We start from the raw sequence: 13,813 nt of genomic DNA, 5'->3' as shown, positions 1-13,813 counted from the left end.
ATCTACAATGTATATCCAGGAAATGTGTGAAGATAGTCAAGGACACTAATCTCAATTTATTCATCTGCGGCCTCGAGTGACCTAAAACTGTATATTGTTCTTGTTGCAGTTGCCATTATTTTTAACAAATAGAGGATTTAGCACAAATGTATTGGGGGGTGGGGGGAATCCATTTAGCTTGATAATGGATGCTGTAGACAATTTTGTAAATGAATTGAAATGGGAAATTAGGAAGCTGTCGGATCGAGGTCCCAGACCTCAACTCGAGTCATTACCCCCTGTGCAACCTGTTTTATGTAGGCAATTGATATCGATGGCAATTTTCCTGAGATGGCGGGTCCAGAAGGGTTAAACAAGGACAGTGTGATGTCATCGCAATGTATGAGTCATTGGATGGTGAGGTCAGAACCAATCAAGTGTAGACTCACCATGCAGAGATCTCACCCTCCCCTCCCAAGGAGTCAGTCCTCTCCCTTAGCCTTCTCACCAGCCACTGCTGTCTATTTTTTTTCCTTTTTATCGCTCCTCCCAAAGATAACTTCCCATGACAACATTTGCCAGATGTATAGGACATTCACTTGCATACCATGATGTTGTTTGAGAGGGCTTGGATAGAAATATTAGCTGAGTAGATGCAGGAAATGACAGCTCTGGAAGTCACAATATCCAATGCTTGCTTCTATTTAAAAAAAAAAACATAAAAAAAATCCATTTATGGCATTATTAATCTTCTTACAACCCCCACCCCCCCCCCCACCAAAAACATTCAGACTCAAACTTTAAAAGCAAAATTAAGCAGAAGTTTATTTCCATTGGAATGATCTATAGAAAACTGATTGATGAAATGGGGGAGGGGGAGATGGATAAGATATTATTTCTGTCTACCCCCACCCCCACCCCCCAAAAAAAGAATTTTGTGACATTTGCTGATGTGATGCTTGGTCGGAATTGGCTGGCCTCAGGGAGAAAATGATGTTGACATTACTAGTACTATAATTGTTAGATTACCAACATTAAGATCCTTGCAACTTTGCTGAGATTTATCCAGCTTTGCTATAAATGTTTTGCCAGCCTGTTATAAAAATGTCTGTTTTACTGCTCACATCTGAAATATCTTTCTCTGTGCACAGTAGATTCAATTTTATTGAAAGATGTACATGTAGCACTCCTTCTACAAGCCTTATTTCAGAATACTCCAACTTCCTTCTCAAACGGACAGTGAATATGAGAGTAGCAAAGTGGTCAAATTGAGCGTAAGTTGCTCTTAGCTTGAAGCGACTATGGGTGCTCTTTCAGGCATTCTTATTCACAGTGTTCTGTGAATTTTTCTCCTGCTTTTGTAGAATGTTGACTGTGTCTTGCGCTTGATGTGCTACACTGTATGGTGGCTGGCACCGGGAGTGAATATCATTTCCTTGTGACGTTACGTCAAATGAGCAGTGGTGCTGTGGTCAAATGTCGCAGTGGTTATTTTCAGCAACAAACACAATTCTCATTAGTAGTGTTTCTTCCTGCCACACCTTACACTCTCTCACCCCGCCCTGCCACGCCTTGCCCTATTTTGCCCCACCCTCCTGATACTTTTCAGATACAGTTTGTCACCAGTTCATTGTATTTACATGTTCAGTGTATTATATGCAAAGCTCATTCCAATGGTGTTTTTGTGAAATCAATTCATGCAGAAAACCTGGTGTTTTTTTATTTAAATCTGTTCTGAGAAGGGCGTCAACTCGAATGAAGAGGATTTTAATTTGTTGTTATGAGAAAGTTAACTTAGACCACTACCCCTGCAAATGTTCATGCCTGGTTTGTTTGGTGGAGATGGCTATTAATAATTTGTTTAGTGTATCAAGACATCACTTTATTGTGGATACTGGTAGGCGTGTTGTGAAGATGCAAATATTTGTGCAGAGCTTGGATTTATGACTCATTGCATACGTGTTTACTCCACACCACCATAGAGTGAAGTATACAGATGACGATAATTTGCAGTTCAATCAGAGACTGTGTGTTGCAGGTCCCCCTTTAGTTGTTGTTTTTAGAAATCACCGATCTATAATACAGTTGTAGCTTTGCAAAGTTATCCCTATAAAGTGCTGCCGAATGCATCAATGCAAATCCCATGCATTGCAAAGTCACTTCATCGCTAGTACACTGTAGTTAAAGTTAATATTTCTGTTCAACAAAACATCACAAAGTGGTGTGGTCCACTATCTTCTATGTCTCTTGAGAGAGCTTTTAGACACAACAGTCTGCAAGTTGACAGATTTTGTCGTCTGTTTGCGTGTTTGTCTTCATGTTTTCTTGATTTTGATGCTGTTTGTTTGTTTGGCTGATTCATCATGATATGTGTAATGGTATGAGAATGCATTTGACTGCAATCACGGCCAAATGTTTAGGACCGAAGTCATGTACATAACTTTATGAAGACATTTTCAGCATTCACACATTGATAGTCTGCTACACTTTTTTATACCAAAATTACATACATTGTATTTCATGTGCATTCCTTATAAGATATCTGAAGAATTTCCTGTTTTGTACCTCACGTGTGCACTCAGCTGACTGGTTGTTGCCCTGAAGTTGCTGTTGTAGATGCAATTTTGCTCTTGGTCCTAACTGTTGCTCACGTGAGCTACACTTGTACTCAAAGGTACTGTTTACCATTCCATTGGGAGCAGTGATTTAAAGAATATTATCACATTTGATGCCTATACATGTGTAGGTCAGTTGTATCACAAAACATCCTTCCATATAAACTGTTCGCAATAAAGCCTAAAATATAAGGAGATATTACTATTTTTCTCACTAAACCATAACTGTAGATGGTTTAGCCTAGCAACAATTTTATTATGACTATTGTTTACATTTTGTATATTTTGCAATACTTACCATTGATTATACTGATTAACTTTTTTTTTACATTGGTTGTTTCTATCCCTAACATTTCAGAGCTATTTTGAAGCACTAAAGAACTGGGTTTTTGTGTCATCTGCAAATGGTAAACAGTGCCTTTAACAAAACAAAATTGGTCATTGGAGGTTCTGGCCGTATGATGTACATGTAGTGCTGGAATTGGTTGTAAGTTTGGTATTTATTGACATACAAATGTGCATGCGATCACATGGCTAATCATGCGATGAACAAACCTATTCAGTGAATATTACAAACCATAGCAAACTTGCAGCTTAGCAGCGGGAAAAGCTCTAAGCACTCAATCATGCATATTCTATAGAGAGACAGTTTGTATATTGTACATTGTACATTGCAGTTTGCACTGAAAGGAAAATAACAGCTTCCTGTGAAATTCTATTTATTTGAATGGATTTTGTTGTAGTTTGTCTGTATGTTCTATTTGGAAAAATGAGCAAAGAAAATGGGATTCCATTGGGATGGAATCCCATTTTCGCATTATACATAAGAACATTTTTACATACAAAAGAATATTTCAGCTAGTTTCGGTCTTGTGTCTATTTCCAGACAAACATTTGTTCTTTGTTTTTTACAACTGTACAAAATTTGCACCACTCTGAGTATTGAAAAAAAAAGTAATACTGGGGTTGATTCTCATATTGTTACCACTAAAGACTATTTAAACTTTGTACTCTGTCAAGGTTTATTACCAGATACTGTCACTTTGGTAGATAGGCATTAATTTGAGGGAAATTGTTCAGTGGCTTCACAAATCAGGAGTAGAAGGGCATTAATTCTGTCCACTTTATAGGTACCTACATGTACATCAGTTAATAAACATGAGACGCACAAAGGCATTGCTTCCATAGACTTGATATGTGGGAAGTGCAGGCAAGAGGTAGAAAGATATATCACAGTTGATATTGTCAACTTTGGACAGATGTTGTACAGTCTGTACCTTTATTACATTGTAACACTAGCAGAAAGACAGAAATCTCATACTGGTATCAAATATCAAATATATGCTATATACTATGTGCTGTGCATCAGTAATAATATGCTTGAGAACAAGAAGGCTATTGAGCTTGTGGACTTTGAATAGTTCAGCAAGATTTTATGGCGCGGGAGATAATTTATGTCATAGACATTGAACATTGTTATGACCTATTCAAATGTTGAACGACATATTAATTGCAATAAAAAAACACATGAATATTAATTGTCCTGGCTACATATTGAACCACTGAGAACCACTCTTAAAGGGATGGTACAGTATTGATGGAGATAAGAACTGGGCGTTTAAATTTTTGTGAGATACCAAGAAAACACTTCTGAAAAGTACAGAGCATACCATTCTAGGAGGAATTCAAAGTTTACTTGATGAAAATCGGATTTGGAATGGCTGAAACATCCAAAAACAAAGTAAAACAAAGTGATTGTAATAGAATGGCTCTGATTTGGATATCTCAGCCATTTCAAAATCAGTTTTCATCAAATAAACATTGAATTCCTCGTGGACTTTAATACTTGCTCTTTCATATCTCGTAAGAGGTTTCTCATTATCTCACTAAAAAGTGTTAGAAACCTGAAGTCAGGTCTCAACCAAAACTATATGATCCTTTTAAATTGCAGGAAACACTGTCAGTAATAATGCCTCATTGAAACTGTTGATAGCTCTGTGATCACATGAGTACTGATGATGGTGATTATACTGTTTATATGCGACTATACTGATGACAACAATGTGACAATATGGATACCGATATGCAATATCAACAATTAATTTATTTACATAATTGTCATGTTCATGTACATTGTAATCTCTGTCACTCATGTGCTATTACTTTCCTTTAATTAGTCTCTCATCCCCCAAAATCAAAGGTTTACGCTCAACGACCGAGTATTCCTGTCACAAGCTTTAAGCTTTATGGTCAGCACTAATGCCCCAGACATTAACAATTCTCTAAAACTTTTCAATCACACATTACAGTGTAAATACTTGAAACATCTCTTTGTAAAGCAAGTTTTCATGTAGTACTGTTCTGTTCATGCTGGTGTTAATTGATGTACATGTAAATGCACACTTCACTTGTATTGTCTGCACTAGATTTAAACTGTTCAGTGTTTCTGTGGGTCTAGGGCAATTATCCCCTGGGCAATTACCCCAGACCCATCCCCTGACCCCTAACCCTAATCTTAATCCTGAGCCTAATCCTAACCCTAACCCTAAGCCAAACTTTAACTTTAAACCTTCCCAACCCTAATCTTTACTCTCAGCTTATTACTAAATCACTAAACAGTATTTAGCAAAGGGGTAATTGTCCGGGGGGGGGGGGGGGGGGGGGGGGAGTTAGGGTTATCCTGATACAGTTTGTATCTTTATTATCTTATTACATAGAGAAAAATGACGATATCCCCTGAAAATTCTGAATGGTAGTGTGTAGTGATGATGACCTCAAGGTGACAATATCGGTGGAAGTCAGACAGATATTATTAGGACAATTGTTCCCTTTTGTCGCTGAACCATTGGGACATGTCACGCCTCGCACTCCCGCACGCATGATCTGCCAAATGACATTGCCGCGCATTATTCAGCAGAGAGCGTTTTTCTTCGACAGCCTCATAAACTGACTGTAATGCCCTCGGCGGCCTTGGAATCCTGTGAAGAGGGATTGCGTGTCAGACCATGGGTGTTGCATTGCATATGGTTTTACTCTCCATACCTCACTGCTCGGATGAGTTTACTGCCAAGTATGACACACTGTGTTTGATTTAATAATGAGTCACATGCCTGCCTGTAGCATTAAGATGACAGCTTGTATGCATCAGTTCCGAGAACAAGAAGAAAAATAATAAAAGTCTTCCTATAGTTTGTTTTGTAATACAAATATAAGTCATAATACAAACTAGACGTCATTAATGTTGATACCAATTTTATGTGAACCTGTACGTCAGTGATTCCTTTCTATTTTTCTGTCTTTTTTTTTTCCTCTGATCATTGAACACATAGGCCATTCTCTTTAATGAGTATGATGTTTGTTTGGACTTGGTCGATGATATTAATGAGTTTGTTTGTCTATCACATTTGCATCATGTTTAGATTAAGAGGGAGAGATTGAGTATATTACTGCAACATGCTCACATTCTTGTGCAACATGCTCAAAAGCCAGCAACATGCTATGCAACATCCTCAGGAATTGGCAACATGCGCAAAATAAAATGTAATCAAACATGTGAAAAAAAAAAAACATACGTCCAAAACTTGAGAAACATCAAACTACTCAGAAAATTTGTGCCCAAAACATGAGACTGAACAGCGAATGTAAGAAGCACAGTGTGAAATCAGTCGTGAAATATTGCATGCACTCATGATGTGCACTCCGGGCACCATACAACTTCCGCAATATTCACACATTCACATATTGCAACATGCTCAAATTTCAAGGTGTGGACCACCCTAGGTTTAAACTCCTATGTGTCACTAAATTCATAATTGCTCCTTATATTTGCTCTACATTTTAAGAATTTATAGTCTGTATTTCTGATTGAAGTTTGCAAATCTTTTTTTTTTCCTGATTTTATGCACATTTTCTGACTCTGTCTGGGTTCCCTCAGATAATTTGTCTGCAGTGTAAGACATGCAGTAAAATTCAGAGTTGCCAATCTAATGACAAGATGATAATTTCTGCAGCAAAATTCAAAGTTGCCAATTTAATCTGGAGCAAAATTCAGAGTTGTCAATTTAATAACAAAATGATTATTTCTGCAGCAAAATTCAGAGTTGCCAATTTAATGACATGATATTTCTGCAGCAGTTTTCAGAGTTGCCAATTTTTAATGATTATAAAATGATAATTTCTATCACAAAATTCAGGGTTGCAAATTTGATAATAATTCTGCAGTAGATTTCAGAGCTGCCAGTTTAATGATGCAAAGATGATGACTTCCCCAGCAAAATTTCCCCAGGATTCAGTGGGTGAATTGCTCTCTTCCAGACTGTATCTGTTGCTTTTCTGTATGCAGTACATATAATGCACCAGATTATACTTGACAGTAACCAGGAACATGTACAGGCAGAGTTGGAAAATGATATCAAGTTGCACTGACTTCATGCGCAAGATCATCTCTCAAAGCACGGAGATTTATGCCTTGCAACGTACCTCAATGCGGCATGATTTAGAAATACACGCACATACACACACATTTGATGTTGGCTGCCGCCCACTTTATTATAGGTACTAGAGTGCGAAAAACAGCTACCCTGATATCTTAGCAAATTTCACTCTCTAGAGTCCTCAAGATACAACACTACAGGCGAACGTGTGGCCTGATAATATCAATACTACTGATAAATGTATCCCTCCAATACAGGCTTGTTTCGTTTTCATTTTGTGGGATGAACATTTGTCTTCTTCCAATGCTTATGTACCTGGTCAGGCCTAAACCTGAGAACTAAGTGCATGTAGGTTAAGTGAGGCATACTGTGTGCCTTTGCGTATAATACTAGATGTTAGCTAGTGAAAAGAATGAATAGAGAGGGAAATGTACTCATGCACATATTCTGAATGTCTCTTCCTCGCACTGTAGAATGGGAGAATCTAGTCAGTGACAAAGGGCTTTCTTGTGACATGTGCAATAAATTGTGAGACGTACTGACATTTACCACAATGCTCTGAGCATACAGGGCTGTTGGTTGTATGTTTTGACATTCGACTGTGATCTTTGCTTGTTCCTTTGTGTAGTAACTAGGCGTGGAAGTGGCCTGTGTTTCAACGTATCGGTTGTCATTCCATGCACAGTGGGTGTCCGCTCAAGTCACATGTGTGCAAAGGCGCAAAATTGATACCGAAACCTACTCGCAGGGGAATTTAATTTAAAAGAGAAAGGGGTTGGGAGAGGATGCAGTAGAAAGTGAGAGAGGAAGAGAGGGAAGAGATCAAGTTACTCTCGAGTGCCAGGTCCCCCGAAACAAAAGGAGCAGGCCTGGATGAAATGTGACTCGCGATTGGGCGTACGTGGAATGCGAGAAAAACACGGGGAAAACTTTCTCACCGTTGCCGTGTGTCGAGTCGAGCGGCCGGAGATATGGGACAGTCCCATGCCGTCTGTCACTGTTAGGAGCTATGACATCAGACCCCAGTGATCATGTGACTTGTCTTGAAGTAGGTCTGTGTGCTGAGCAATCCGCAGAGGTCTGCCACTTAGGAAAACCAGAAACACTTGTCTACGAACTGTCATAGCCTATCTTCATCTATCTTATCTCTCTGTCTGTCTATCTATCTATCTATCTGTCTATCTATCTGTCTGTCTGTCTATCGGTCTGTCTATCTATCTATTTATCTATCTATCTATCTATCTATCTATCTATCTATCTATTTATCTATCTATCTGTCTGTCTATCTATTTATCTATCTGTCTGTCTATCTATCTATCTATCTGTCTATCTATCTATCTGTCTATCTATCTATCTATCTATCTGTCTATCTATCTATCTATCTATCTATTTATCTCTCTATCAGTCTGTCTATCTATCTATCTGTCTGTCTGTCATATCTGTCTGTAAGTCTATCTATCTTTAGAGAGACAGAGAGTTGTTTGTTTGTTTGTTTGTTTGTTTGTTTGTTTGTTTGTTTGTTTGTTTGTTCGTGAAGAAGGATGGGAGGGGGATATTCCCACAAAAAAGACACATGGAATATGTAAAAAGAATATTTCATTTTCTACTGGTAGTGGCCCTAATTTCACATCTTTTAATCTATGCAACAATGGTTGCAAGCTTTGAGCATGAGCTCTCTCTCAAAAAAAAAAACCCAAACAAGCAAACAAAAAACAGAACATACTAAGGAATATGTTTCCACTGAGTTGAAGTATGCAATTGTGTACCATGTAAATTTTGACACTTGGTTACTGTGGCAACAAGCTGTGCCACAAAGAAGGCTTTACAAAAATTATATATAGCTTCAAGACTTCATTGTGTATGTTGTGACGCAATCTCATCGTACAGGATTAAAGCCGATCCATATCACACGCTGCTGACCGTGTATGACACATGTTCTTTATCATTCTTTGAAGTGTGTTTCTAACATTAGAAACTATGACATCACTTTGTGTCTTCCTAATGATCATGTTTTCTCTCTCTCTTTCTATTTCTTTTTCAACAATATCCAGGTACTAGGACACAGCTTTTATGGAAACAGGAGGTAAGAAAATGATCAGCTCTACAAGAGCTTTCTAAGTTTAAAGGGATGTTACAGTTTCGGTTGAGATGGGACTTGATGTTTCTAACCTCTTAGGGAGCAAATAATTCTAAAAGGAATTCAAATTCTATTTGATGAAAATCAGTTTTTAAATAGCTGAGAAAGCCAAAATAAAGCCATCTTAATAAAAGGTGGGACCCGCCTTTTATTAGGACCACTTTGTTTTACTTTGTTTTTTGATATCTTGGCCATTTCAAAACCAATTTTCACCAAATAAACTTTGAATATGCTTTTCAGCCTTTTCATGAGGTGGTTTTTAAGTATCTCGCAAAAAAAGTTAAAAGCTGAATTCTCAACTCAACCAATACTATACCATCCCTTTAAAGGACTTAAAACAAGAAAAGAAAATAAAAGAATGAAAGCACAGCTTTATTTGCTGTGTTTTGATTTGGTTTCCGCGAGGCTTATCGTGGTGTGCTTTAATTCTTTTGGTTTCATGTTTACTTTGTAGCATTGTAGTGTGTGGGAAGAGTCTACAACGTACACTGTATGACTGTCTTGAAATGCTATTGTTTTAAAGTCTGCACATGTATGTTTGGTAAAGGTGTCTGTCTGGCATTTAAAGTGGTACACGTCGGAGGAACAGATATGGTATTTCCTCGAAAGCACCTGTTGGTTTAATAGACGTATAACTTTCCGAGAGATTATATCTTTTCCTGGAAGTTAGCATGGTGAGAGGTTCAAACTCCATTCAGTTGTGCATGGTCCACCTTGTATACTTGTCTGTTAGATGGGTGTTAGTTCTGACGTGGACCTTCTGAGACCTACATTGGGATTGGTACATTCCAGCACATTGTGATGACGGTCTGATTAAAATGTGAAATGGGGTGGGCCATTTCAGGAATAGTGCTCGTCAAAAAAGACAATTGCATTGTAGACCACCTACCAAAAAAAGAAAAAAAAAGAAATCAATTTATCTCTTAAAGTTGCTTCTGTTTAAATGAATCCAAGAGAAAGATATAAAAAAAGCCAAATTTGACATTTTTATGCCTCCGCCACGAAGTGGTGCCGGAGGCATTATGTTTTCGGGTTGTCCGTCCGTCCGTCCGTCCGTCCGTCTTTCCGTCCGTCCGTCCGTCCGTCCTTCCGTCCGTAATGAATTTTGTGGACAGCGTAACTAAAAAACCTTTTGAGGTATCCTAATGAAACTTGGCATGTATGTGTATTAGGGGGTGAAGTTGTGCCTATCAACTTTTGGGTGCACATGCTCAAGGTCAAAGGTCAAAAGGTCAAGGTCAAATACGTAAAATTTCACTATTTCTACCATAACTATGCAATGCTTGAAGATATTTTCTTGAAACTTAGTGTATACATGTATTACCCAATTAAGATTCTCTGGTGAAAGTTTGGGTTCATGAAGTCAAAGGTCAAAGGTCAAAAGGTCAAGTAAAATTATTAAAACTTCACTTTTTTCTCCATATCTTGGAAATTGTTCAAGGTATCTTCATGGAACATAGTATATATACATGTACTGACTGGCAGTGATTATCTAGAGAATTTATGGTTCATGGGTCAAAGGTCAGGGGTCAAAGGCCAAGGGCAACACTTCGAAATTTTACTATTTCCCTCATATTTATGCAATACCAGCAGGATTATCATTTTTTTTTGCACTTGGTGTATGCATGTATAACCTAATAGAGATTCTCTGGAAACTTTCTTTTTTCTTCTTTTTTTTGTTGTTTGCCTCAAAGGTCAAAAGGTCAAAGATCAAGGGAAAGTGCTGAACTAACTTTTTCTTCCATATCTCAGAAGTGACTCAAGTTATCTTGAAACTTACTATATATTTATGCATGTTGTGCCTGACAGTGATTATCCTATGAATTTTAGGGTCAAAGGCCAGATGAAAATGGTAACAATGAACTTTTCAATACAGAAATTGCACTTTTTCTCCATACCTTGAAAATTACTCAATGCATTATAAACTTATGAATGGGTCAAAGTCAAGTTAAAGTCCTTAAATCCCCAAATACATGCTCTCCTATTCATCCAATTAAACCTACAAATGTAGGTCAAGGAAGGTGAATATTCAACATATTTGTGACAAACTTGTCATTTTAATATTTTGCCAATTTTGTGAAAATCACTAATCACACATTGTCTACATGTACTATAGACCTATTAGGAGAATCATGCATTATGGCGGAGGCATACCAGTCGCCTTAGCGACATTTCTAGTTGTGGAATTGACATTCCAGTTTTGAACAAGTAGAATGAGAATGTGGCTTTAGTTGAGAACCAGAAAGGCATTAATACCATATAAAACCCACAGAGGTAATGAATGATGTTATGTATAGTGTACCAATACATCATAAGTAATGATAGTCTCATTGTAACCTAAGATAATTGCCTTTTAATGTAACATAGCACTCGACAAAGAAAAAAAGAAAGTTCTCCCTAAAGATGAAAAGGTGCTTTAATTGTATGACAAAGATATTTGTATTATATATGAAGAAATGAAAATACATTGTTATAGCTTGTCACCGAGTCAGAGTTCTTTTGCATGAATGTACAATGAAATTAGAGTCCCTGATGTTGGATTATAATGGACCAAAAGTCAAGTTGTGTTTAGTATCAACTCTAACTTTGTATCCAGCGGAGATCATATGGAAGTTACATACATCATGTATGAGTACGTATTGTATACCCGAGATCACATTAATGACAAAATTGATGTTAGAGACACAATGACAAAGGCAATTTTCACAAATCTTAACAGAGTTCTAAATCCTCTACACTTTTGTTTTCTTCTCATCCTGTGTTTGTCCTGGTTGCCTAGGTAACGGAGAGGGGCTGAACTGCTCCAATGCGAGGGCAGTCAAGCTGGTGGTAGTCGGGGATGGAGCCGTCGGCAAGACCTGCATGCTCTGGTCGTACACGCGCAATGCATTCCCCAAAGAGTATATACCCACAGTGTAAGTCTCAGTCCCATCCAAGAGGTATCGTGTAGTGTTACGGCCACGTTCCCTCAGATGCGACAAACAATTGACTACCATACCCAGTCCATGCACAAGAAGATAACAATGTACAAAAAATGATATAATGCATCCCAATTCTTGAACCATGTGTGCTTTTTGTAGTGTTGTTAACAGCATTCTTAATGCAACTGATTGAAAAAATGATGAGTTCGTGATTTTGAAAAACAGCATTCTGTCAGTCGCCAAAGACGAGTTGTCCAGTCTGCACCCCTTTGGTCAAATGGAATATTCCTCATCAACAGCATAGGAATGTCATGAAACTGTATAAACCCTAATTGGAATGAATGTAGGACTGAGATCAGTAAATCTTCTTTCTCATCTGCTCGGGAAGAATATACATAGTAGAATTGATGCAGTTAGTGTTAAAGGGGAAGGCTAGTAACTGATCAGTGGGAATCAGTGGAAATGCTGGGAGATGATTGTTCCAATCCTTATGGGATTCATTCAAGAGTTCGTTGTATATCTATTGTTGTGTGAAAATGATTTGCTTCAGAATGGTCTCATATTCAAGTAATGTGCAGTTTAATGCTTCCAGGTTAGCGTCCCTGGTCAGTAACAGAGCATTAATCTGCACATTACTTGAATATGAGACCGTTCTGAAGCAAATCATTTTCACACAACAATATATATACAATGAACACTTGAATGAATCCTATAAGGATTGGAACAATCATCTCCCAGCATTTCCACTGATTCCCACTGATCAGTTACTAGCCTTCCCCTTTAAGTTGAGGTACGAATTCACCAAATTTGGCAGCAGATATTGCCATAGTACCTTGATGAGGATAACGTAGGAAACAATGAGTATAACTGTATGGATATGTGGATTTTTACACTTATTCTGTGGAAAGTTGCCATATAATGTTTAATCATCAATGTACAACAAGTTATCATTGTGTAAGCAACCAATTTTCTCAACGCAACATCATACTCATAGCCCAGGCTTGTGTTTTTACGTTAAAGAGCTGTGCCCAATGCATAGCAAAATATATTCACTGTACTGCCAGCTACTGATTCCACTCAATAGCATAGTGCAACCATGTGCACTTCTGTGTACTATGAATAGCTCTCCTAGATGGTGTATACCAATATAATAAAGTAATTTCACTGGTCCAATTAAGTTTTCAAATGAGAGTCTAGCTGCAGTATTAAGTATGGCATTTTGATTGCTACAGTGATGACCCTTAATCTTCATACCGAAATCCCATTTGATACCTATCTCCTTCTTCACTCTCCCTCCCCCGTTCCCTCTCCCCACCCCCACACACTGCTTGTCCAGGTTTGACAATTTCTCTCAGCTGATGACAGTCAACGACCAGAAGGTGAACCTAGGATTATGGGATACAGCTGGGCAGGAAGACTACGACAGACTGCGACCACTCTCGTACCCACAGGTACAGTAGGGCCGGTTGGAGGAGTAGTCTCTGTTGGTCCAGCCACTTTCTCCATTTCTGTGGTGGCCTGTGCTTCACTCGTGACGTCCACTTACTGTATATGCTGAATATTTTGCGATGTTTTTATTTTTGCGAATTTTGCGAGTCGGGTGCTATTCGCGAATTTAAAGACACACAAAAATAATTGATAACGAATACGATTGATAAATTGTATCAATATAAAATGATACAATTTTCTGTAAGTTTATTTGATTAAGAATGCATTCATATTCTGAAC

At 38.0% G+C, this 13,813-nt stretch overlaps 1 protein-coding gene across 2 annotated transcripts in view; it reads left to right on the top strand.

Moving 5' to 3' along the window:
- Positions 1 to 13,813, top strand: part of LOC139742988 (ras-related protein Rac2-like) — a 63,767-nt gene that overhangs the window by 40,059 nt on the left and 9,895 nt on the right. For both annotated transcript variants that reach the window (XM_071653495.1, XM_071653494.1), the window contains exons 3-5: positions 9,079 to 9,110; positions 11,944 to 12,079; positions 13,422 to 13,536. In XM_071653495.1, coding sequence (XP_071509596.1) covers positions 9,098 to 9,110; positions 11,944 to 12,079; positions 13,422 to 13,536 — 264 coding nt within the window. In that variant the 5' untranslated portion in view covers positions 9,079 to 9,097. The remainder of the gene's footprint in view (positions 1 to 9,078; positions 9,111 to 11,943; positions 12,080 to 13,421; positions 13,537 to 13,813) is intronic.

This window comes from Diadema antillarum, unplaced genomic scaffold (genome assembly GCF_040938485.1).
Source record: "Diadema antillarum isolate AM-2024a unplaced genomic scaffold, OU_Dant_1.0 seq00001041_RagTag, whole genome shotgun sequence".
In the NCBI taxonomy this organism is placed as follows: Eukaryota; Metazoa; Echinodermata; class Echinoidea; order Diadematoida; family Diadematidae; genus Diadema; species Diadema antillarum.
Note: the sequence above shows the minus strand (reverse complement) of the source record. Positions and strands in the feature narration are given on the sequence as shown.